The following is a 24377-nucleotide window of genomic DNA, read 5'->3' on the forward strand; positions in this document are numbered from 1 at the left end:
CAAAACCATTGAAATTCCCCCGTTATAGTTAGTTCAGCTAACTATAACTCGCGCGCCCGCAATGCACTGCTGACGACGTCACATATTACATCACTCATCACATGGTCAGTGACATCAATCATGACATCACTGATGACATCACTAATTACATTATCCTTGTGAAAGAGTGGCAAACCTCCTCTCAGCGTAATATAACCTTTGATACACACATTGAAAAATAGAAACTACAAATTTCAAAACAATGGAGATACCAATACCAGTTACAACAAAATGATTCCAAAATCTACATACATATTCAGTCATTCACCAACAGTTCTATATAGTCACACATACATGTACTCACTCATCATATGTACTCATACACCTATATATACTGTTACACATGATACTCATCCATAGAGTTACTGACACACATACTCACACATGCAAATAAACTATCAAACATCCATGTACTTGCATATATAGCTATACACACACCACTACACTTACTTGTACAGAAACATACACATACTTATTCTCCTAAACAATCACTTATAGAAAGACATACTTATTTATGTAGGAACTCTTCCAATCTCACACTCTCACACATACTCACGTATATACATCCATACTCACATATACTAGTTTAAAACATATGTAGATACTTTTGAGACAGTCGTTCACTCACTAACACACCCATACAAACACTCATCCACCCATACAGTCCTGCCCACATGCTGTCTTCAAAACATATACAAACAGTGAGTCAATCATGCATGCATCTGTGCGCTAAGTAATACTCCCCACTGAAACATACAGACACTCATACTGATACTGAATAAACCAACTAATAACCTATATAGACACTCATGTATCTACTCACCAAAACATGCAGCCACTTATACACAAAGTGAGACACTGATACAGATAATTACATATTTAAACATTACTCGCTAATACATGTATTCACTAAGATACACTTAATGAGTATGTTATACAATTAATTTTACAACAAAAAAACATCCATTTAGACACTTATTTACACATTTATTCTTCCATCAACCTTCAGATATACATATATAAAACATATTTATTTTTCAGAAAGACACACATTCACTGATGTCATCAGTGATGTCATCACTGATGTCATTTGAGATGTCATCAGTGATGTCATGAGTGATGTCACTGATCATGTGATGAGTGATGTAATATGTGACGTCATCAGCAGTGCATTGCGGGCGCGCGGGTTATAGTTAGCTGAACTAACTATAACGGGAGAATTTCAATGGTTTTGTATGAGAGAAATGTCCAACTAACTATAACATGGGTGAAACCTATGGTTTTTTCAGTGAATATATATATATATATATATATTACATACTGGTGGTCGCCAGTAGGTAGTTATAATTAGGTCCTAGTATCCATAGGAAAAAAATGTTTTCCTATATATATATATGGATCTTGAATTTCTAGCCCACTGGGGCGACACCGTCTAGATGAAATTTAGTCTGCTTTCTATTTCGGGCAACCTTTGCTTGGATTGGACTAGTGGTTGATGATATTTCCCCACTGGGGGTAGCTTATCCATTTGATAGCACAAACATGATGTATGAATTGCTGCCGAATGAGTCTGGCGATTTGCACTGTATTATTAATTTTGGTGCTTACTTGGCTTAATTTACTGTTTTCTGGGGACGACGGCGATTGGCTTTTTGTCTGAGTGTTTGCCTGTGAAATGCATTTCTTCACTTAACACGACAATGTGACACGCTATGCATTACAAACAGTATCAGTCATCTTTCAGATGTTTATCTCATTTAATAATGTATAACAATTGCTTGAACACAGCCCGCGTGTAAATCACTAAGTCTGTTATTTATTACCATTGGTATGACGCTAATACCATGTGAGTTTGTATATATTGCACATAATTCAGTTTGCTCGTTCTCGGGAGAAAGCAGGTTTCACCTGCGAAACGCGTCGAGAAAATGCTGTTTTTGAATTAACACGCTTTGCAACACTCGAAGTAGCCCGGATTTCTTTCTTACACCAAGGAGAGTGTTTGGCTTGAATATATATATATATATATATTACATACTGGCGGTCGCCAGTAGGTAGTTATAATTAGGTTCTAGTTTCCATAGGAAAAACATTTTTTGATTTGCCAATATCTTTGGCACCGTTTGACGAATCTTCGCGAAATTTTCATAACTAATGGGCTGCTCCAGTCAGCTCATGTCCTGAAAGTTTTGGGGTAATTCGTCAAGTGGGGGCCGAGAACAAACGGAGGTCCCAAAACACGTTTTCCCCATGTTAATTACCATAGGAATTTTGGAACAGACAACAGCCCAAACTGCTGAACGGAATTACACCAAATTTGGAAAAAAGGGTAGCTCTTGGTTCAGAAAGCACTCTTTTTCATAAATGGTGTAAATCTGTTCAGTAGTTCCTGAGAAATTAAAAAAAAATATCGATATTTGAGCACCTAGGAGGATTCGCAAACCCTCCCGGGCACGAGCTTCACTCTGATTGGCTGTCAACACTCCAAACCAGGAAGTGTTGGCACCCATCTTGTGACTCAGTAACGAAGTCAAAAGAAAAAGGGTGAACTAAAGCTGAAAAACAAGAAAAGGGGGCAGGGTAGAAACACCCTGACCCCCTAGGCCTGCTCATGGGGGGTCCCTCAAGGACCGCAAGGCAAAAAAAGCATATTTTTTCAAAACAAAATCGGCCAAATTCGCGCTGGGTCATAGCACACTATGCTTTGCTTCTTGGAAGTGAGAGCAGGAAACCTGCTCTGCCTTCCAAGAAGCAAAGCAGAATTGCTTTTGGGCAAGGGGATCTGCATGTTAGCAGCTCCCCTTGCCCAAAAGCATTGCCGGCTCCCTTAGGAGACGGGGAGCCGGCTGGGACCGTGGGGGCATTGAGACTCCCCCCACGGTCTCCAACACTGATGGCTGGCCCGGGAGGGGGGCCACGCGGCTCCCCTCCCCAATAATTTCATAATTATTAAAAAAAATGGAAGGCTGGCCCGGGGTTGGGGTCACTGGGGACATAATTGGTCTTAGGAAGGGGGCCATGCGGCCCCCACCACAAATAAAATAAAAATTAAAAAAACAAGGCCAGGCCCCGGTGGATAGAGTCCCGGGGCCAGAAGGGGGCTGCTTTTTTTTGTTTGGTTTTTTAAATGCTCAGTCCCTGGGGTATGGGGTCCGCAGGGCCCAAACAATGTTAAGAGAAGGGGGCCACACAACCCCCCTCCTAAAAATGTAAAAAGAAAACAGAAGCCGGCATCTCACTGGAGGCCCCGCCCCCTCCCTTCACCACTCTGCAAATTCCTAGTGTGTTTTGGGTTGAGGGATGAAGTCCCCTAGCATCTTATGGGTCCTTAGGGACCAACTAGCCCACCAGGTACCTCCAGTAAGCTCCACACCGGGGGATTACAGAGAGGTGGTCCGAGGCCAGGCCCCCTGGTAGGGTGATGATGTCCTCTTGTGTCCTGAGAACCTCAGGACTAAAGTGGGCTTCATCTCCCGAGCACCAGTGCACCAGGAGTTGCGTTTGCAGATTGGTATAAAGAGGGGGTGTGGCCTCTGAGCACTCTCATCAATCCAGCTGTATAGGGCTTACTGGAGGTAACAGGAGGGCTAGTTGTCCCCCAGGGACCATCAGGAGAAAAGGGGACTTCATCCCCCAACAAAGAGCATGCCAGGAAGCTCATTTGCAGAGTGGTGAAGAAAGGGGGAGTGGCCTGGGGCCACCTCTCAGCAGTCCCACTGTGTGGGGCTTACTGGAGGTAAGAGGCAAGCTACTTGGCCCCCAAGGACCCCCAGCACCGAAGAGAACTCCAATCCCCATCGAAGAGCGCACCAGGGAGCGCGTTTGCAGAGTGGTGGGCAAAGGGGGCATGGCCTGCTTTTTGAATTTAGCAATCCTGCTGTGTGGGACTTATTGGAGGCAATAGGAGGGGTAATTGCACCCAAGGTTGTCCTTGGGGACCAACTACCCCTCCTGTTACTTCCAGTAAGTCCCACACAGTGGGATTGCTAAGATGTCTTTGGAGGCCACCCCCCTTTACCCACCACTCTGCAAATGCGTCTCCTAGCATACTAAGGGATAGGGAATGAAGTCCACTTTACTCCTGAGGGACTTTGGGGGCCAAGAAGCCCTCCTGGTACCTCCTGTAAGTCCTACGCAGCGGAATTCCTGAGTGCTGGTCAGTGGCCCAGCACCCTTTCTCCACCACTCTGCAAATGCGTCTACTAGTTAAAGAAGTGTTTGCAATGCAATATGTTTCGCATTTGCGAGAGTTAGAGCTATTGGCATTGCAAATGTAAACGTTTTTTAATAATGTTTTTTGGAGTGCAGTGGATGTACATTGTGGGTAGTGGAATTATGTAGTAAGTTGTGCAGTGAAATTATGTGGCTAGGAAGTATGTGGTATTTAGTGTGTAGGAATTATTTAGGGTGAAATTATGTGTTATGGAGAGTAATTATTTGGTATGGTAGTCTTTGTTGTGGAGTGGCACCTCTCCTACCTCTTTCTGCACCCCTCTTGCCTCTATCTGCACCTCTGACGTTCCTTCTGCACTACTCTTGCTTCTTTCTGCACCTCTTTTGCAAATTTCTGTTTCCCTCTTGCCTTTCTGCACCCCATTTCCCTCTTTCTGCACAATTCCTTCCTGTTTCTGCACTTCTCTTGCCTCTTTCTGCACCTCTGTTGCTTCTTTCTGCACTTCTCCTGCCTCGTTCTGCACCCCTGTTGCTTCTTTCAGCATATCTGTTGCTTCTTTCTGCACTTCTCTTAGTTCATTCCGCACCCCTCTTCTCTCTTTCTGTACCCTTCTTGCCTCTTTATGCACCTCTGTTGCTTCTTTCAGCAATTCTCTTGCCTCTTTCTGCACTTCTCCTGCTTGTTTCTATACCTCTCGTATCTTTCTGCACCTCAAGTGCCTTTTCTGCACTTCTCTTGCCTCTTTCTAAACTTATCTTGCCTCTTTCTATACCTCTCTTGCCTCTTTCTGCGCCACACTTACCACTTTCTGCTCTTCTCATGCCTCTTTCTTAACCTCACTTTCTTCTTTCTGTACCTCTCTTGCCTTTTTTTGCACCTCTCCTGCCTTTCTGCACCACACTTGCTTCTTTCTGCATCTCTCTTGCCTCTTTCTGCACCTCGACTGCCTCTTTCTGCACCCTTGTTGTCTCTTTCAGCACCTCTTTTGCTTCTTTCTGTACTTCTCTTCCTTTTCTGTACCCCTCTTGCCTCTTTCTGTACCCCTCTTGCCTCTTTGTGCTCCTCTCCTACCTCTTTCTGCACCCTTATTTCCTCCTTCTGTACCCCTCTTGCCTCTTTCTATACCCTTCTTCCATCTTTCTGCACCCTTGTCTCTTTTAGCACTTCTGTTGCTTCTTTTTGCACTTCTCTTCCTTCTTTCTGTACCCTCTTGCCTCTTTCTGTACCCCTCTTGCCTATTTGTGCCCCCCTCATACCTCTTTCTGCACCTCTCCTGCCTCTTTCTGTACCTCTGATGGTTGTTTCTGCACTGCTCTTGCTTTTTTCTGCACCTCTTTTGCAAATTTCTTTATCCCTCTTGCCTTTCTGCACCCCAGTCCCCTCTTTCTTCACCTTTTCTGCCTGTTTCTGCACTTCTCTTGCCTCTTTCTGCACCTCTGTTGCTTCTTTCAGCAATTCTCTTGCCTCTTTCTGCACTTCTCTTGCTTGTTTCTGTACCTCTTGTGCATCTTTCTGTACTTCTCTTGCCACTTTCCACACTTTTCTTGTCTCTTTCTGCACCCCACTTTCCCCTTTCTCCTCCCCACTTCCCACTTTCTGCTCTTGGCTTGCCTCTTTCTGCACCTCACTTGCCTCTTTCTGCATCTCTCTTGCATCCTTCTGAACCTCTATTACCTCTTTCTGCAACTCTGTTGATTCTTTCTGCACTCCTCCTGCCTCTTTCTGTACCACTCTAGCCTATTTCCTCACCTCACTTGCTTATTTCTGCATCTCTCGTGCCTCTTTCTGCACATCTATTGCCTCTTTCTGCAACCCTGTTGCTTCTCTCTGCACTCCTCATGCCTCTGTCTGCACCCTTATTGTCTCTTTCAGCACATTCATTGCTTCTTTCTGTACTTCTCTTTCTTCTTTCTGGACCCCTCTTTCCTCTTTCTGTCCCCTTCTTGCCTCTTTTTACACCTCTCCTATCTCTTTCTGCACTTCTCCTGCCTCTTTCTGTAACTTTCTTGCCTCTTTCAGCACCTCTGTTGGTTCTTTCTGCACTACTCTTGCTTCTTTCTGCAACTCTTTTGCAAATGTATTTATCCCATGTGCCTCTTTCTGCACACCTGTTCCCTTTCTCTGTACCTCTCTTGCCTTTTACTGCAGTTCCCTTGCCTCTTTCTGTACCTCTTTTCCTTCTTTCTGTACTTCTCTTGCCTCTTCATGCACCTCTGTTGTTTTTTCTGCACTGCTCTTGCTTCTATCTGCACCTCTTTTGCAAATTTCTGTTTCCATCTTGCCTCTTTCTGCACGCCTGTTCCCTCTTTCTGCATCTTTCCTGCCTGTTTCTGTATTCTCTTGCCTCTTTCCGATTCTCTGTTGCTTGTTTCTGCACCTCTCTTGCATCTTTCTGCACGTCTATTACCCCCTTCCACACTTGTCTTGCCTCTTTCTATACCTCTATTGCCTCTTTTGCTAATCTCTTTATCCCTCTTGCCTCTTTCTGCACCCCGTTCCCTCTTTCTGCACCTCTCTTGCCTTTTACTGCAGTTCTCTTGCCTCTTTATGCACCTCTTTTCCTTCTTTCTGCACTTCTCGTGCCTCTTTCTGTACCCCTCTTGCCTCTTCCTGCACCTCTGTTGATTATTTCTGCACTGCTCTTGCTTCTATCTGCATCTCTTTTGCAAATTTGTTTCCCTCTTGCCACTTTCTGCACCCCTGTTCCCGCTTTCTGCACTTTTCCTGCCTGTTTCTGCACTTCTCTTGCCTCTTTCTGAACCTCTGTTGCTTATTTCTGCACTTCTCTTGCCTCTTTCTGTACCCCTCCTGCTTCTTCCAGCACCTCTGTTGCTTCTTTCTGCACTTCTCTAGCTTCCTTCTGTACCCCTCTTCTTTCTTTCTGTACCATTCTTGCCTCTTTCTGCACCTCTCTTGCCTTTTTCTGCAGTTCTCTTGCCTCTTTCTGCACCTCTTGTGCTTATTTCTGCACTTCTCTTGCCTCTTTCTGTACCCCTCTTGCCTCTATCTGCACCTCTGTTGGTTCTTTCTGCACTGCTCTTGCTTCTTTCTCCACCTCTTTTGCAAATTTCTTTATCCCTCTTGCCTCTTTCTGCACCCCTGTATCCTCTTTCTGCACCTTTCCAGTCTGTTTCTGCACTTCTCTTGCCTCTTTGTTCACCTCTGTTGCTTATATCAGCAATTCTCTTGCCTCTTTCTGCACTACTCTTGCTTGTTTCTGCATCTCTCTTGCATCTTTCTGCACCTCTATTGCATCTTTCTGCACCTCGCTTGCTTGTTTCTGCACCCCTCATGTTCGAGGCATATGGGCTGCCGACCGCACACTAGTGCATATATCGCCATCTGGTGGTGGACCCGGATGATTACACTTTGTTGTTGTCTTAGAAGAGTCTTTGTTTGGTAGAGCGTAGTGCGCATGGGCATTGACTCCATCTTCAGATCGTTTTTTTCCCTGGCTCGGATGTGTTTATCGTTCGGTCTCATTACCGATCTCCTTTCGACTTCAGTCCTACACCATACCATCGGTATCATCTTCGATAGTCATTCCAGTTATACGCATCGAAGAAAGGCTTGCGCTTCTTGATTCCAGCGTTCGTTGGGGCCGTCGGGCCCAACTGCACAATTGGGCTTTTGGCTCGTGGAAAGAACACCCTTCAAGAAGTGCCCTCAGTGTGGACACAAATTTCCCCACACTAATCTACATGAGGTTTGCAATCTGTGCTTGTCCTCAGAGCACGAGAGTCAAGATTGCCAGGCCTGCGTGTCGTTCCGGTCCAAGAAAGCCATCAGAGACTGTCGAGCTCGAAGAGTCATGGCGTAGTCCTCTTCATCGACACCAGATCTCATCATAGACGAGGTTCCAATCGATCTAGAGTCTGACGATGTCATTTCTGAAGCAGAGGATTCAGCTTCTGGAGCTGAAGAACAATCAGAAGACGATGATCTTCTACCAGCTGGTCAACAGGTCGTGAGTACAAGCGTCAACCCTGTTCACACCCCCATACCGGGAGAGACTTCGGTTCCACCTTCACCTCCAGGTCCAGGTGCACACCCACCAAAAACTTCCAATGCCCCGCCTTCCGGCTCGGCAACGAAGAATCCAAAAAAACCTCCAGGCAACTTGGGCTCGAATTAGTCTGTCGGTCCCAACAAGCAAAAGGTCCTCAAACCGAAACTAACTCCGGCACCGAAGCAACCCTCGATACTGAAACCGGCCGAGCCGAAAACAAGCTCAGCTCCGAAAACAGTTCCTAAGTCTACCGAACCGAAGCCAACTCTGGTTCCGAAAAAAGTCGACCCAAAGTCCTCTCGGCACCGAAACACACTTTGGTACCAAAAGTTGTCGATCCCAAACGTGCTTCCAAACCAATAATTCCGAGTCCGAAAAGCTCCGATTTGAAAAACAGGCATGACACCAAGTCTTCGAAACCGAAACCAAGATCTGCTCCAAAGACTGCAATAGACACTGTAAAACCTTCTAAGCAATTCGGCCCCAAGACAAGTCATTGCTGAAAAAGGATAGTTCCACAGAAGAGCTTTTCCGTCCAGATCCAAAACAAAAGACTCTTCGTATCCATCGAAAGACTGGACATATAATTACAGTGCCTGAAAAGAGGAAAATGGACTTCCCCAAGCCACCTCCAGTTCCTCCCAAAAAATATGCTCAAAGTTCCCCCATAAGAATTCCTTCACCACTGCCAGAGATACCACTCGACATTTCCCCTGCACATTCAACCATCCAACACGCACAGCTCTGCACCAGAGGATGATGTTGATGAGGATAATTATTCACAAGGGGTAGAAAGTGAGCAACATACAGGTGACACAGATGACCCAGACAATATTCCTGGACCATCAGATGATCCCTGGGAAGATTATAATTCGCCAGATGCACCAGATCCGCCACAAGATGATGCATACCCTTCTAGGCCATCTCCTCCAGATGACACTATAGGGTTTACGTAGCTTATTCATAGTGCAGCCACCTTTCATGGGGTAGATTTACACACAGATCCAGTAGAGGAAGACTTCCTTATGGATACATTACTGTCATCACATAAAACCACAACCACATTTCCAATACTAAAGGGAGGGGTAAAACATGCACCAGAGGTATTCAATGACCCAGTCAGAGCCAGGGTAATTTACCCCAGATTAGAAAAGAAGTATAAAGTGGCTCCAACTGACCCAGCATACATTAAAGGCCAGTTGCCATTAGACTCATTAGTAGTCTCACACGCTAGGAAAAGAGCTAACTCGCAGACAACAGGGGATGCTCCACTCCCTGATAAGAAGTCCAAGCTTTTAGATGCTTTAGGAAAATGCACCATCTCACAAGCAGCCAATGTCTGGAGAATTGCTAACACTCAAACATTGTTAGCAAGATATGATCGAGCTCATTATGATGAGCTAGAAACACTTATGCAACATTTGCCAGAACAATATAAATCCAGGGCTTCTGACTTAATACAAGAAGGCATGGTCATTACTAATACCTCAATCCGTTGTGCTTTAGATACTGCTGACACAGCCTCTAGTTTATTCCCTATACTTTTCCATCCCCAAAAAGGACGGTCCCCTCAGACCTATACTAGACCTGAGGCCTCTAAACCTTTACATACAGTCCGACCACTTCCATATGGTCACATTACAGCAAGTTCTGCCTCTGCTAAAACAAGGCAACTTCCTTGCCACCTTAGATCTCAAGGACGCCTACTTCCACATTCCCATCCTTTAAACTTTGGTTTGTACTAGACAGTCAGCATTACCAGTTCAAAGTACTCCCTTTAGGAGTAACTACAGCACCTCAAGATTTCACAAAGTGTCTAGCAGTAGTAGCAGCACAACTAAGAAGGGACAACATTCTTGTCTTCCCATACCTAGACAACTGGCTAATAAAATCCAAGTCATACCACCAGTGCGTGCAGCACAATCATCAGACCATCTGTCTGCTACTCAAGTTAGGCTTCACAGTAAATCAAAAAAAGTCAGATCTCCAACCATCCCTGTCTCAACAGTATCTAGTTGCCACAATAGATCCCTCCAAAGCAATTGCATCCCCCAATCAATGCAAGGATACAAAGTATACAAGCTCTTATACATAAATTCCAGCCGCAACACTCACTACCAGCTCAAGTGTTCATGCAATTAAATGGAATGATGGCATCTTGCATCTTCATAGTGCCACATGCAAGACTCCAAATGCGCCCCTTGCAAGAGTGCTTAGCAAGCCAATGGAACCAGGCTCAACAACAAATAACAGACCTGGTGGTGGTAGACGACCGGACACATCGCTCTCTGCAGTGGTTGAACACCAAAAACCTTTCCAAGGGCCGGCCGTTCATAGAGCCAGTTCCGCAAGTAGTGCTAACCACAGACGGATCACTCACAGAATGGGGAGCACATTTGGAAGAACACGCAGGGCACATGGACACAGCAACAAAAGCTACTCCACATAAATCATCTGGAGTTGCTAGCAATTTTTCTAGCTCTAAAATCATTTCAGCATTACCATTCAGGCAAGGCTGTATTAGTCCATACTGACAATATGACAGCCATGTATTACATCCCAAAACAGGGAGGAACACACTCCTTACAGCTCTCCCGGCTGGCGCAGAGCATATGGAGGTGGGGCATTCCTCAAAAAATCTTTCTGTTAGCAGAACCTCTACCAGGAGTTCACAATCAAGTTGTGGGTATGCTAAGTCATCAAAGACAACAGATACATGAGTGGGAACTTCATCCTCAAGTTCTTCTACCTTTCTTTCACAAGTGGGGCCAACCAGACATAGATCTGTTCGCCATGCCCAAGCTTCGCCGCCAGATATCTACACCCATTGTCCAAAGGCAATGCGATATGGATGAGTTGGTCAAACAAATTTGCGTACGCTTTTCCACCTCTCCCACTAATTCCGTTAGTGGTACGTTAGCTACAGCAACATTCCTTCACATTGATTCTCTTAGCACCAACGTGAGCAAGACAACTGTGGTACAGCACATCAAAAATTAAAACTCTCTCCACATCTACTGACACAGAACCATGGAGAGATCATGGACCAGACCCCATTCAGCTCAACCTAGCGATTTGGCTCCTGAGGTCTTAGAAATTGGATACCTCAATCTTCCGCCTGATTGCATGCATGTTATAAAAGAAGTCAGACGTCCCACCACTAGAGCATGCTATGCAGCCAAGTGGAAAAGGTTTGTTGTGTATTGCACAAATAACAACATGAACCCACTAGATATTTCTATCAAAAACATCATATGTTGCCTGCTCCATCTACAAAGATGTAGTTTGGCGTACTCCTCAATCAGGTTGCATCTTGCTGCTATAGCAGCATACCTTCAAAACAGACATCTGTCATTATTTAGAGTACCCACCATCAAAGCATTTATGGAAGGACTCAAAAGAATAATTCCTCCCAGGATACCACCCTCCCCTGTATGGAATCTAAATATTGTTCTCACTAGAGTTATTGGTCCTCCATTTGAACCCTTGCACAAGTGTGAATTACAGTTCCTTACATGAAAAGTTGCTTTTTAAATTGTTATTACCTCACTCAGAAGAGTAAGTGAGATCCAGGCATTAACAATTCAAGATCCATTCCTACAACTCCATCACAACAAAGTGGTTCTGAAAAGAAACCCGGAATGCCTTTCAAAAGTCATTTCACCGTTCCACCTCAATCAATCTCTTGAGTTGCCAGTATTCTTCTCTCAACCACAGACGGTTGCTGAAAGAGCTCTCCATACATTAGATGTAAAAAGAGCGCTTCTCTACTACATTGATAGGACAAAACCATTTTGTAAAGCAAAACAAGTGTTTGTGTCCTTTTCTCCTCCACATAAAGGTAATCCCATTTCAAAAGCTGGGATTGCCAGGTGGATGGTTAAATGCATTCAAATTTGTTACCAAAAAGCAAAACTCACATTTTCCATTCCCCCGAGGGCTCATTCCACCTGTAAATTAGGGGCATCTATGGCATTTCTAGGAAATATTCCCCTAGATAATATCTACAAAGCAGCTACATGGTCTACAACGCACACATTTACAAAACACTACTGTGTAGATGTGCAAGCAAAACAACAAGCTAGTGTGGGCCAGGCTGTACCCAAGACACTATTTCAAACTACTGCAACAGATACTGGTGGTCGCTGCTAAGGGAGAGAACTGCTATGCAATCAATGCATTAGTGTGTGGTCTGCAGCCCATGTGCCTCGAACGGAAAATGCTACATACCAGAATGCACCTGTTCTTGGCATGTAAGGCTGCAGAGCCACACATACCCACCCGCCTCCCCGGCTACCTATATCTGTTCCAGTAATATCTTAATTATATACACAAGACATGGACATCTTTTTATGTACTCATACAACTCCATAATTTTTCCAATGGCAAAAAACAATCTGAAGATGGAGTCGATGCCCATGCGCACTACGCTCTACAGGAGGAGTCATCTACCAAACAAAGACTCTTCTAAGACAACAACAAAGTGTAATCATCTGGGCCCACCACCAGATGGCGATATATGCACTAGTGTGTGGCTCTGCAGCCCTACATGCCAAGAACAGATGCATACTGGTAAGTAGCATTTTCCTTTCCTTTCTCTTTCTGCACCTCTCTTGCCTTTTTCTGCAGTTTGCTTGCCTCTTTCTGCACCACTTTTGCTCCCTTCTGCACTTCTCTTGCCTCCTTATGTACCCCTATTGCCTCTTTTTGTACCTCTGTTGGTTCTTTCTGCACTGCTGTTGCTTCTTTCTGCACCTCTTATGCAAATTTATGTATCCCTCTAGCCTCTTTCTGCACCCTTGTTCCCTCTATCTGCACCTTTCCTGCCTGTTTCTGCACCTCTGTTGCCTCTTTCTGTACCTCACTTTCTTGTTTCTGCACCTCTCTTGCATCTTTCTGCACCTTTCATGCCTCTTTCTGCACCTCTGTGGCTTCTTTCTGCACTTCTCTCCCTTCTTTCTGCACCTCGCCTGCTTCTTTCTGTACACCTCCTTCCTGTTTGTGCACCTCTTCTACCTCATTTTCCACCTCTGTTGGTTCTTTCTGCACTTCTCTTGCTTCTTTCTGCACATCGTTTGCAAATGTCTGCATTCCTCATGCCTCTTTCTGCACCCCTCGTCCCTATTTCTCCACCTCTCTTGCTTCTTTCTGTAATTCTCTTGCTTCTTTCTGCACTGCTCCTGCTTCTTTCTGCACCTCTCATGCAAATTATGCATCTCTCTTACCTCTTTCTGCACCCCTGTTCCCACTTTCTGTTCTTTTCTTGTCTGTTTGTGCACCTCTATTGCCTCTTTCAGCACCTCTGTTACTTCTTTCTGAATTTCTCTTGCCTCTTTCTGTACCCCTCTTGCCTCTTTAAGCACCTCTGTGGCTTCTTTCTGCATTTCTCTTGCTTCTATCTGTACCCCTCTTGCCTCTTTCTGATACCCCTTTTGCCTCTTTGTGAAGCTCTCCTGGCTCTTTCTGCACCTCTCTTGCCTTTTTCTGTAGTTCTCTTGCCTGTTTCTGTACCTCTTTTGCTTCTTACTGCTCTTTTCTTGCCTCTTTATGTACCACTTTTGCCTCTTTCTGCGCCTCTGTTGGTTCTTTCTGCACTGCTCTTGCTTCATTTTGTACCACTGTTGTAAATTTCTAAATCCCTCTTGCCTCTTTCTGTACCCCTCTTCCCTCTTTCTGCACCTCCCTTGCCTCTGTTTGCATATCTGTTCCCTCTTTCTGTACCCCTTTGGTCTGTTTCTGCAACTCTCTTGCCTCTTTCTGCAGTTCTCTTGCCTCCTTCTGTAACTCACTTGCCTCTTTCTGCACTTCTCTTACTTCTTTCTGTACCATTCTTCCTTTTTCTGCACCTCTCTTGCCTCTTTCTGCACCTCTCTCGCCTCGTTCTGCACATCTCTTGGTTCTTTCTGCACTGCTCTTGCCTCTTTCTGCACTGCTCTTGCCTCTTTCTGCACCTCTTTTGCTTCTTTCTGCACTTCTCACTCCTCTTACTGTACCCCTCTTGCCTCCTTCTTCTCCTCTGTTGCTTCTTTCTGCACTTCTATTGCCTCTTTCTGCACTTCTCTTGCTCCATTCTGCACACCTGTTCTCTCTTTCTGAACCCCTGTTGTCTCTTTCTGCACTCGTCTTCCCTCTTTCTGCACTTTTCTCGCTTCTTTCTGCATTTCTCTTGCTTCTTTCTGCACCTCACTTGCTTCTTTCTGCACTTCTCTTGCTTCTTTCTGCACCTCTCTTGCGTCTTTCTACACCTCTGTTGCCTCTTTTTGCAATTCATTGGCTTCTTTCTGCACCTCTCTTGCCTCTTTCGGCACACCTGTTGCTTTTTCTCTTGCCTCCTTATGCACCTCTGACTTAGAGATAGTTTTAATCCCCCTGCCCTATTATGTACTAGGGATTACAGGGGAGGTCATGGCAATCACAGGGGTACCCCACTCCATAGTGTACCCTAGTGTATGTAGGTGTTTTAACTGTATTCTAAGTGTCTTTCAGCATAGCAGTGGCTCCAGACCTGGTTAGTCAGAGTTAGTTACGACCAGTACCAGTCAGCAAAATGTGGGGGGCAAAGAACGACTTTGCAACAAGACCTTTTTCTGCATCTCATTTGGTTCTTTCTGCATATCTCTTGCTTCTTTCTGCACCACATCATCCTGGGCAACAAAGTAAGGGGGAATGAGAGTAAGAATGAGAAAAAGTGAGAGAGCGCCTTTGCATACAAGTCATCATTTTAAAACTGTAAAGTGCGGAATGCATTTTTCCAAGTAACGTATATTGAAGCGGAGGCAATTTTAGGTGGGAGAAAGCTAAACTAAAGCCATTTTTAACTTGAAAACATCAGAACTTTTTTACCTGAATCTGGTGTATTGGCATGTGAGCATTTGTTGTCTGTAGACGCTGTCAATAACCAAGATTGTTTTAAACCAAAATACCATGACCATCCATCAGAGCAGGAAGTAATGGCCTACTACTTCTGACTGACATAACCGGAATGTGGCAATATATTATTTGCATTACCAAAATGTTACCCATATCAGAATTTAGTGTAGATTTCAACAACAAAAACATATTTGTACTGTTTGTCAAGTTTCTTTTTCCTGTAAAAAAGGTGTGTTTTCTTTCTTGCAGAGATTACATCGAGCCTTAAATACGTCGTTTAATGAGGACAACTTCCAGCAGAAACTGAAGCGACTAGAAAACAGGTAAATAATAGACCGAAGGTAAAAGGGATTCGGTTCATTTGTAGCCATTTATTTATACGCCCCATCTATTTCACAACTGACACTGCTACTCCAATTCAAATATGATATATCTAAATATCCTACTCCTACACGAGGGGTGGGTGGAGGCCATGAGCATGGAGCATAACGTCCCAAGCATAGTGCATAACATCCCCAGCATGGAGCACAACATCCCAATCATGTGCACAACATTCCAAGCATGGAGCACAACATCCCAATCATGGTGCACAGCATCCCGAGCACGGTGCACAGCATCCCAAGCATGGAGCACAGCATCGCAGGCATGGAGCAAAGCATCCAAAACATGGAGCACAACATCCCAAGCATGGTGCACAACATCCCAAGCATGATGCCGGGAACACGTCATTTTGAGGCAATAGGACCAGATGCAGCCATGTAAAAGGTCACAAAACGCCCCACAGGAGTTGCTTATCATCTTCATAAGAGAATATTAACTAGTTTTATCGTTTTTCATCTGTCATGGTTCTTGCCTGACTCACCGCAAGACCTGATGGCAATATTAGTTTTAGTGTAATTTATTGCATATGGGGCATGTGGGTTCCTGTCTTGCGTTGCTAAAGAAGCTTTTGCTAACTATATAGATGTATCTTCCTTTAACCCAAGGGCGCTGTACAGTGCTTAAGTTTTAAAAACAGACATCAGTGCTGTGGTTGATGAAATAAATGTATCACGCCTTAAATCAATTCAAAAGGTCTTTCTAGAAAATCTTCCAAAAAACGTACTAGCTTAGAGTGGATGGTGGCTGGTGGTTCAGTGCAAAGGAACTGATTGGAAAGGCACTGATTTATTTTACTTACCGGTAATCTTCTTATGCCAATTAGGTCCTGCTCATCTCAGTCATAACGTAATGAGGAGGGTGGTCCGCCCTCAACATGTACCTACTACACTAGTCCTTTCTTTATGTCCATGAATGGACAAAAGCGCCCACCCTCCCTCCTCCTGGAAGAGCACAAGAGAAAAAGCAAACCACAAGAGAGGGAAGGGAGGGTCATTGACTGGGATGAGGAGGACCTAATCAGTGCAATAAAGATTACTGGTAAGTAAAAGAAATTATTACTCCCTCATACAGTCCTCCTTGTGCCAGTCATAACATCATGAGGCAATACCAAGCCAGAGACCAAAGGAGGTTTGCACTGACACTTTTATTTATAACAGAAACACATTACTGCAGAGCAGTGGTCAAAACCCCATGACCAAAATTACTAGACATAGAATCGTCTTAATTCACAGGAGAATGCTTTACAAAAGTATTAAACGAGGACCAGGTAGTCAAATTTTTTCGCTGGAAACACCACCCGCTTCCAGGATTCCACAGTGGTGTTGGAAAGGCGGTTGAGTAGTGTGTTGTATCTGTCAATGTCTAAGAGGACGAGGGCTTCCACTGTTGTTCTAAAATCAGTTTCTGAAAGGAAGAGTTTCACATGTTTTATTTTTCAGAACTGGGAACATGCTTTCTTGGCTTTCCTGAAAATGCTTTCTTAGAAGATCAGGGTTGTGTTGAGGGTGATTGCAAGTGATTTTATGATGTCTGATAACTGAGGAGTGAAACCATATAGTTTCATATCGTAGACCCAAGTTTGCTTGTGGCTGTTTGCACCAGCTGGCAAACAAGAGGAACACTGTATGTGTTGGGTTGAGCATAAGGTATGAACAAAATACAATGAAATACCATAAAAGGACTGTACAATAAATGGACCAAAGTCCCTGTGCTTAAGTCTCCTTGCCTCGAGAAAGATTGTTTCTCAAAAAGCATGCTCTGCAAGGCAACAGACCATCCAACACACCACTCACTACCTGAATCATTTCTCCAGGCTGTTGCTGAGCGACAGATGCCAGGCCCTTTCATAACTTGCTTTAAACAAGATCTGGGTTCCTAAAATAGCTAGAAAGTTCGAGAGTTTATCAAATCTAACCAATTCCATAGGTAAAGAGTATGACTTGATTCAGTTCATATGTGACTATTGGAGGTTGAAGTCGTTGGCAGCATCTCCAGTGATGTGGTTGATGCTAATGTGAAGCTGTTTATAATGTAGTGCGCATGCATTCCTTTAACCCCTTCGACGCTGATGACGAGCTGGGCTCGTCATGGCGTAGCCTCCTCGCACGCTGATGACGAGCCCAGCTCGTCACGTAACATGCGTTTTCGCAAATCTCAGCGTGCGAGCGGAATTCCGCTAGCGCACATGGAGTTAATTCTTTTGATGGTGGGTGAGTTCTGTGGTGTTGGAATTGGGGTAGTTTGTTTTTCTTTGGAAATGTTGACACACTGGAGTCTCTTGCTCTGTCAATTTCGGTGATGACGTGTTTTTCTTGTTTTTTCTGAGGTAAGTAGATCTATCTACTGTGGGTTTAGTAGTAGGCCCCATTATAAGCTGGCCAGTCATTGGAGGTGAGGATACTGAGCCTGGAGAAACAGGTTGCATCAGCTACATCCACCCTAATTACTAGCCACTATGAGTTTCTTGGCCCAGAATGTGAACAGAAACGCGTTGGGTTTTACCAGGTGCATTACCACGCCTGGTCACACTTGCTATCGGTGGGGAGGTGTTTACCGGGGATAGCACTGCTGTGGACTCCTAACGGGCCCTCGGTTTGAGGTAGTTCTGCTAACATTTTTGTAGAACTTCCAGATCAGATTATTTTTTAAGTCTTTGAGATGTTATTCTCCGTGCAGTATTCAACATTTTGTTTTAAACTTCAGGCATCCTGCTGTTTGAAATAGAAATAAAGAGCTCGTGCAATAGACAAAATCTTCCCTGGTGTGCTGGGATATTTAAGGCAGGTTTGTATCAAAGGAGGCACAATGGCCCCTGGCTGATCAAATCTTTTGGTGGGATTATTTCTGTCTTAGAAGTAAGTGAAAGCTTCCCACGATATTCTTGCCCAAACTCCGTGGCACACAGATATCTCTGCTCAAAGACCGACAAAAAGTATATTTGAAGCCGGTAGCACCTCACAGACTTCACAGCACTGCTCTCCAGGACTAATTAGTGAGCAGACTGGCCTCCTGTCACAGGAGCACACGAACAAGACAACTGTTTGCATGCACCAGATGCCTGTGTAATGGCGCTTCGAACTCCATCCGTTCAAAAAATTAATTGTATTTTTATCTGATGAGGTCTGCTCCAACATCTCGAAGGGTCGTGAATAGCTGTAAAATCTGCATATTACTTGGATTAATAAAATAAAAGGTAACTTTAGTCCAAGAGCCTGTTTTTTCCTTGTCTGGCACCTTATACATAAAATAAGGACCATTGTCCATATATAAAATAAGTACCAGTGCCTATTAACTAAAGCCATGCTGTCTGATGGCATCTTAAAATAAAGCACAGTGTTTTATTGTGTTCATCTCATCCCTCAAAGCTTTGATAGGATTTGGTCCTATCACTGCTTGCTGTGAAAATAGATATCACAACTCTATTAGCATTTTTAGGTTTCGCCTGCACAGCGCTTGCACTGATCATGTTAGGTTTCACCTGCACAACACTTGCGCTGTGCTTGTGAAATCTATTGCATTCAATATATCTTAAAAGGGACTTCTCTTCTTATTGGACTGGGTGCTTGCCACTTTACTTTTCCTCCGTTTTATTGGGTGCATTCTTTTCTCCTTTCTCTATTTCACGAGGCCCAAGGACTCATTCGCATCTGCTTAGGAGGCTGGAGCTTTTTTTTCCTTCTTTTTGTTAAGGCTACACAGCTTTTACTGTTTACATTTTGTTATTTTTCCCAGGCTGCATGCATTTAGAGCATGCTTGTGTTTTGTTGTTTTTCTCGTCCTGTCGGCAACACATTTCGAACCAGCTTGTTACTATCTTGGCTTCCCACATCTTGCAACCAATTATGTCATTTTTTAGACCATGCATTTATGCCTTTGAACTACTTATCTGGTTTTCTGTACCACACAATCAGTTAAATATTGTTGTGACAGCATCACTACTTTTATGCGTGTTTGCTGACTGAAGATTTTAGTTTATTTACAAATGATGCCCTCTGATGTCTTTGGATTCATTAGCTCGTTCTTTGAACCACACATTCTGTAAAATATTTTCATGGCAGCAGCACACATTTAATGCCTGTTTGCTGCCTGTGGATTATTTGCTTTAACTTTGGACCTTTCTTTAATTTATTAGATTCGTGCCTCTGCCGCCGTTCAAATAATTATCTCGTTTTTGGGAACATTCATTTTTTTCAATATTGTCAGGAGCTAGCATTTGATGTGTGTTTGCTGCCTGCATGTTATTGTTTTTTTCCAAATATTTTACTCCAATGCCTTTAAAGTACTTATCTTGTTCTGTACCACGCATTCTGTGAAATATTGTTGGGGCAGTAGCACCCATTTTAGGAGTGTTGGCTGTCCGCATCTTATATTTTTTCCCCACATTTTTCACTCAGAAGCCTTTAGACTAATTATTTAAGGGCATATTCTCAAGCCCCTTTCGCCAGATAAACGTCTCTTTTTTTTACGTTCCAGTGTCGATAGGGCCGGAGCCCTATTCTCAAGGCAGCGTTAACGCACTTAACATGGCTTAAAGCCAGGTTAAGTGGCTTAACACTGCCTTGAGAATAGAGCTCCTTTAACGCTAAACTTAGTGTGAAAGGGGGCGTGCAGTGGGTGTAGCAGTGGGCGTACCACCGCAACACCCATTGAGTTTGACACTACCACCTATTATCAAGGGGGGCGATAATAGGTTGCAGCGCCAAACTTAAGACCTAGAAAAATAAGTTCTTAATGTGGCTAAATGAGGAGAAAACCTTTATTTCTCCTCGTTTTTGCTTTTTCCATGTGTGCTGCATGTAGCAGCACACATGGAAAAAGCAAACTGGCATTTTGGGTTTGTTAATGTACAGGAAGGGACATCTTCCTGTGCCTTAATAAACCTTCCTGCTCACAGACACCCTTGCGCTCTGGTGCAAGGGTGCCTGTTCTGGCGTTAAGTCGTGAGATTTAGCGTTGTCGATGGAGGAAACACCAGGCTGCACCTCATTCTTGTGACTAGGGTGCAGCCTGGCGTTTCCGAAGTGGCGGTGAGAGGCGTCAAGCCAAGGAGGCTAACGCCTCTCACCGCCACTTCTTTGTGAATATCCCCCTTAGATTTTTGTACCATGCATTCCGTCAAATATTGTCATGCCAGCAGCACGCATTTTATGCATATTTGCTGTCTGCATATATTTGCTTTGTCTTTGGCCTTTTCTTAAATTTATTACATTCTTGCCTCACACGTCTTCCAAAAATTGTTCTTGTTTTTGGCACCATGCAATTTGTGAAATATTGTTATCACAGCAATACACATTTTATGCATGTGTGTTACAGGTGAAGTCCATGTTTTAAAGGGCTTTTTGGTCTAACCTGCAATGTAACAGGCCTTATTATTTCACAGTGTGTTTACCAACCAACCACTCAGCCTTCAAAGGATTTCATTGTCGTCTTTTATTTCAGACTTACGATTTTGTTAATTTGCTGTTGTTGTGTTTATAATAAAACAAGTAAAACCACAATATATTGCCTTTTCTAAAAAGCAAGTCCTAGCACTTCAACACAGTTTTAATAACTTATATTGCACAACTACTTACCAAACGACAGTTTACAACAGAAAACAACCTATTATTAATCACATAAGAGGAAGCTAATGCATTTAGCAATGCTTTTTACACTTGGTACGACAGTGTCTCTATACTTCATCGCATTTCAGATAGGAGAGGCTGCCAATAAATCATGTAATGGTACTCAATACATCGAGCTTGGGAGGATTAAAAGGCTGATTCAGCCAGGATTCATATCTGTGACCTGCCGGTTGTGTACAGATTTCAGCAGTAAATGCTTAAGTGATGGAGCTATCAAGGAATTAGTGTGTTGTCTGGTCAGCGTTAAACAGTGATCCACATCTATAGAGACATTCTGTATTCATTAGTAGCAAGCTTACATTTACAGCAGCCATTAAGAAAATGGGGTAACCCATAAGGCATGGATCCGGTTATATATTGATATAGAAAAACAATGGTCCTGAACCTATAGATTATAGTGATTGACTTAATCAATTGTTGATCAATACTTTATATGTGGAGCAACCCTATCCAGTCTGCTCTATAATACACAAATTACTTAGTATAATGAGATAAACCTACACCACGGTTAAAGAAAAATACTTTTTGTTTTTATTTTTATCATCTTTTCTCTTTTTGTTAGTAGTTCATATTATACACAATGTATCATTTCAAAAATAGATAAAAACAGGATGGTTGCCCGAAGGAGAGCGTGCAAAGAAAAGGTGTGATCAGAAGAGTGTAACAAGTGAACAGAAAGGAAATTCACAGTAGTGGACAGAAATTATTCACATTATTTAACAAGCAATATCGGACATATAATTTGCCGTATTGAGTACCTGGCTAAACCTTTTTTTTAAAACGTTAGTACAATCAAAGCATTATTACACACAAGCATATGTGTCTAAGATGTTTTTTGCACTATATACAAAGGTCTTAATTAATTGGTCCAAGGTTATATGATAATAGTGTCGACGTTTCGACTCGTCTTATACCCAAACGGTGATTTGAACCTGGGGATTGCGAGTCTTCATCAGGACTGGAGAAACAAACGAGGGCAACCAAGGGATAATGTTAACCCCTTCAAGATTGAGAGAGCAATAGGAGGTGGTCCAAAGTTACAACTTCCCATCAAATATCCTTAATGTTAAATTCCTCTTCTCACTCATGTTGGGAGGGCAGTACTTCATATATGCATCGTGGCGAAAAAAGATACCTTGGTATAATTGTCTTTTTTTCAAAATCTGATGTGGGGTGCTCCTGTTGATAAGATCAGGTAGCTTAAAAAGGTGATTACGATGCACCTAGGTAGACAGGTCTTAATTTTTGTGCTCCTACTCGTGAATTCAGGTAGCTTATTTCCAAGGAGAAACAGGCCTTGATTTAATAATGGCTCTTACTTGTAAATTCGAGTGGCTTATTGCAGACAAATCCGCCTTTGTAAACCGCCAAGCCTCACTGTGCAAGGACGCCGCCACAGGGCTCTCCCACCTTTCAAAAGTGAGAGCTGCTTCTGATCAATAAAAACCAGTAAAAAACTTAAAAACATCTACATAAAAGCCAAGCAGCTTAAAAGCTTTCCCTACAGCACCCACCCCCAGTGCAACGAGCACACAGCATAGTGGTACACAGTATATATCACGAAAGAGTTACCTATGAGGTCCCCAGTCCCTTCATTCTTACTTATGAACCAATTCTGAGAGACGAGTGTCTGCAGCAGGTTTGTTGTCTGTTTCACATATAATGCTTGGGGTGACATTGTTCTCATTATGGAAGTGAGGGCCCGAAAGACTTTCATGATATGGCTGACAGTCTTAGAGTCCACTGGTTGATGTCCAAAAACTGTCTTTCAATGAATGGTTCAAAATTGTGAATAACATTTCCTGGTGGCATAAACGCTACAACAAGCATTACCAACACTTTAACTAGTATCACACACACGTGCACGCACGCACACATACACACAACCCGTCTGAAGCCATCCCCATAGCTGAGAAGCACAGAAGATGAAACCCAGATTGATGATTGAAGAGATTTCTTTAGGAAGTTAAGCATCCTTGAAGAAAGAAGGGCAGAAAGATGGACTTGAACTAAAGAAAGAAAGAATGGAATGAAGAATAGGAAAAAAGAAACCAAGGAAAAGAGTATTTCAGACAGCACAGAAAGAAAAAAGGAAGAAGTAACAAAGCACAGAAGGAACAATGACAAGAGAGGATAAAGGGAATGGGGTGGAAGAAAGAGGGGGAGGACAAAAGGAAAGGGGGAGAGGAAAGAAAGATAGGGAATAGGAAAGGGGCAAGAAAGGAGAGGAAGGAAGGATAGCAGGAGAGCGGGAAATGATGCAAGGTGGAAAGGATAGAAGTAGGAGGGAAAAGGAAGGAATTAGATCAAGTTAGGAGTAAAAGAAATGGAAAAATACAAAAAAGAAAAGGAAAGGCAATAACGAATCATGGGAGAAAAGAGAAGGACAAAAGGAATAAAGCTGTGACGGAGACAAAGGAAAGCAGGATTGAGGAAAAAATACAGAAGGAATAAAGGACAGAAATAAAGGAAAGACAGGAGAGAATGAAATAAGGAGGAAAATAGAAAAACTGAGAAACTGAGTTAAAAAGCAAGAATTTAACAAATAAGAGGAGAAACATAGGAGAAAGGGAACAAAAAAGGAAAAACTAAACAAATAAGTGAAAAGAGACAGAAGGGAAGCCAGAAAGCAGGAGAGAGAAAAAAAGAAGAGCAAATGGACAAGACTGTTATGAGAATCGGAAAGATAGAAGGAAGGAAAGAATGACATTAAGCCAGAAACAAAAACAAAGAAAGAAGAAAGGAGGAAAATACATTTAAATGTTATTCACACTTTCAAATACTTTACTTCCATTGCTGCTAATTAAAAAAACTCACAGAGTCTCATCCTCAGAATGCTATACAAGACAGGTATTTGTTGTTTGGCTTCTAACCAGGCACTAGCACAAAATGCTGCTCATGAACTGTCAGGTTTCCTAGGTTACAGAACCCGGTACACATGTTTCAAAATGACAAACTGCCAGGCCATTAGATGTATACTCCCAACCATGACTGACAGGCAGCGAGCTACTGTAATGTAGTCTGCAAGCTCCTGGCACCTATGAACTGATCTGTTGGAGACTAAAGGGCATATTTATGAGAGCCTTGCGTCACGTTTGCAAAGTGGTACAATAATGTCGCAAGGCTCTGAGTTGATCATTATTGTTTATTGTTTTTAGCTAATAAAAACCATCACAGTACAAATACAACTTAAATACATGTTAAAAGAAGGTTACTCCATTTTCATTAAAACATTAATAAATATTGGTATATCACATAATATCATGGATTATAAAATACA

At 43.2% G+C, this 24377-nt stretch overlaps 1 protein-coding gene across 1 annotated transcript in view; it reads left to right on the forward strand.

Annotated features, from left to right (window-relative positions):
- Positions 1-24377, forward strand: part of GRIN3A (glutamate ionotropic receptor NMDA type subunit 3A) — a 665328-nt gene that overhangs the window by 617327 nt on the left and 23624 nt on the right. Inside the window, exon 8 of the mRNA XM_086963254.1 lies at positions 15342-15415. Within this exon, the coding sequence (XP_086819380.1) occupies positions 15342-15415 (74 nt within the window). The remainder of the gene's footprint in view (positions 1-15341; positions 15416-24377) is intronic.

This window comes from Lissotriton vulgaris, chromosome 3_1, assembly GCF_964263255.1.
Source record: "Lissotriton vulgaris chromosome 3_1, aLisVul1.2, whole genome shotgun sequence".
NCBI classification, from domain to species: Eukaryota; Metazoa; Chordata; class Amphibia; order Caudata; family Salamandridae; genus Lissotriton; species Lissotriton vulgaris.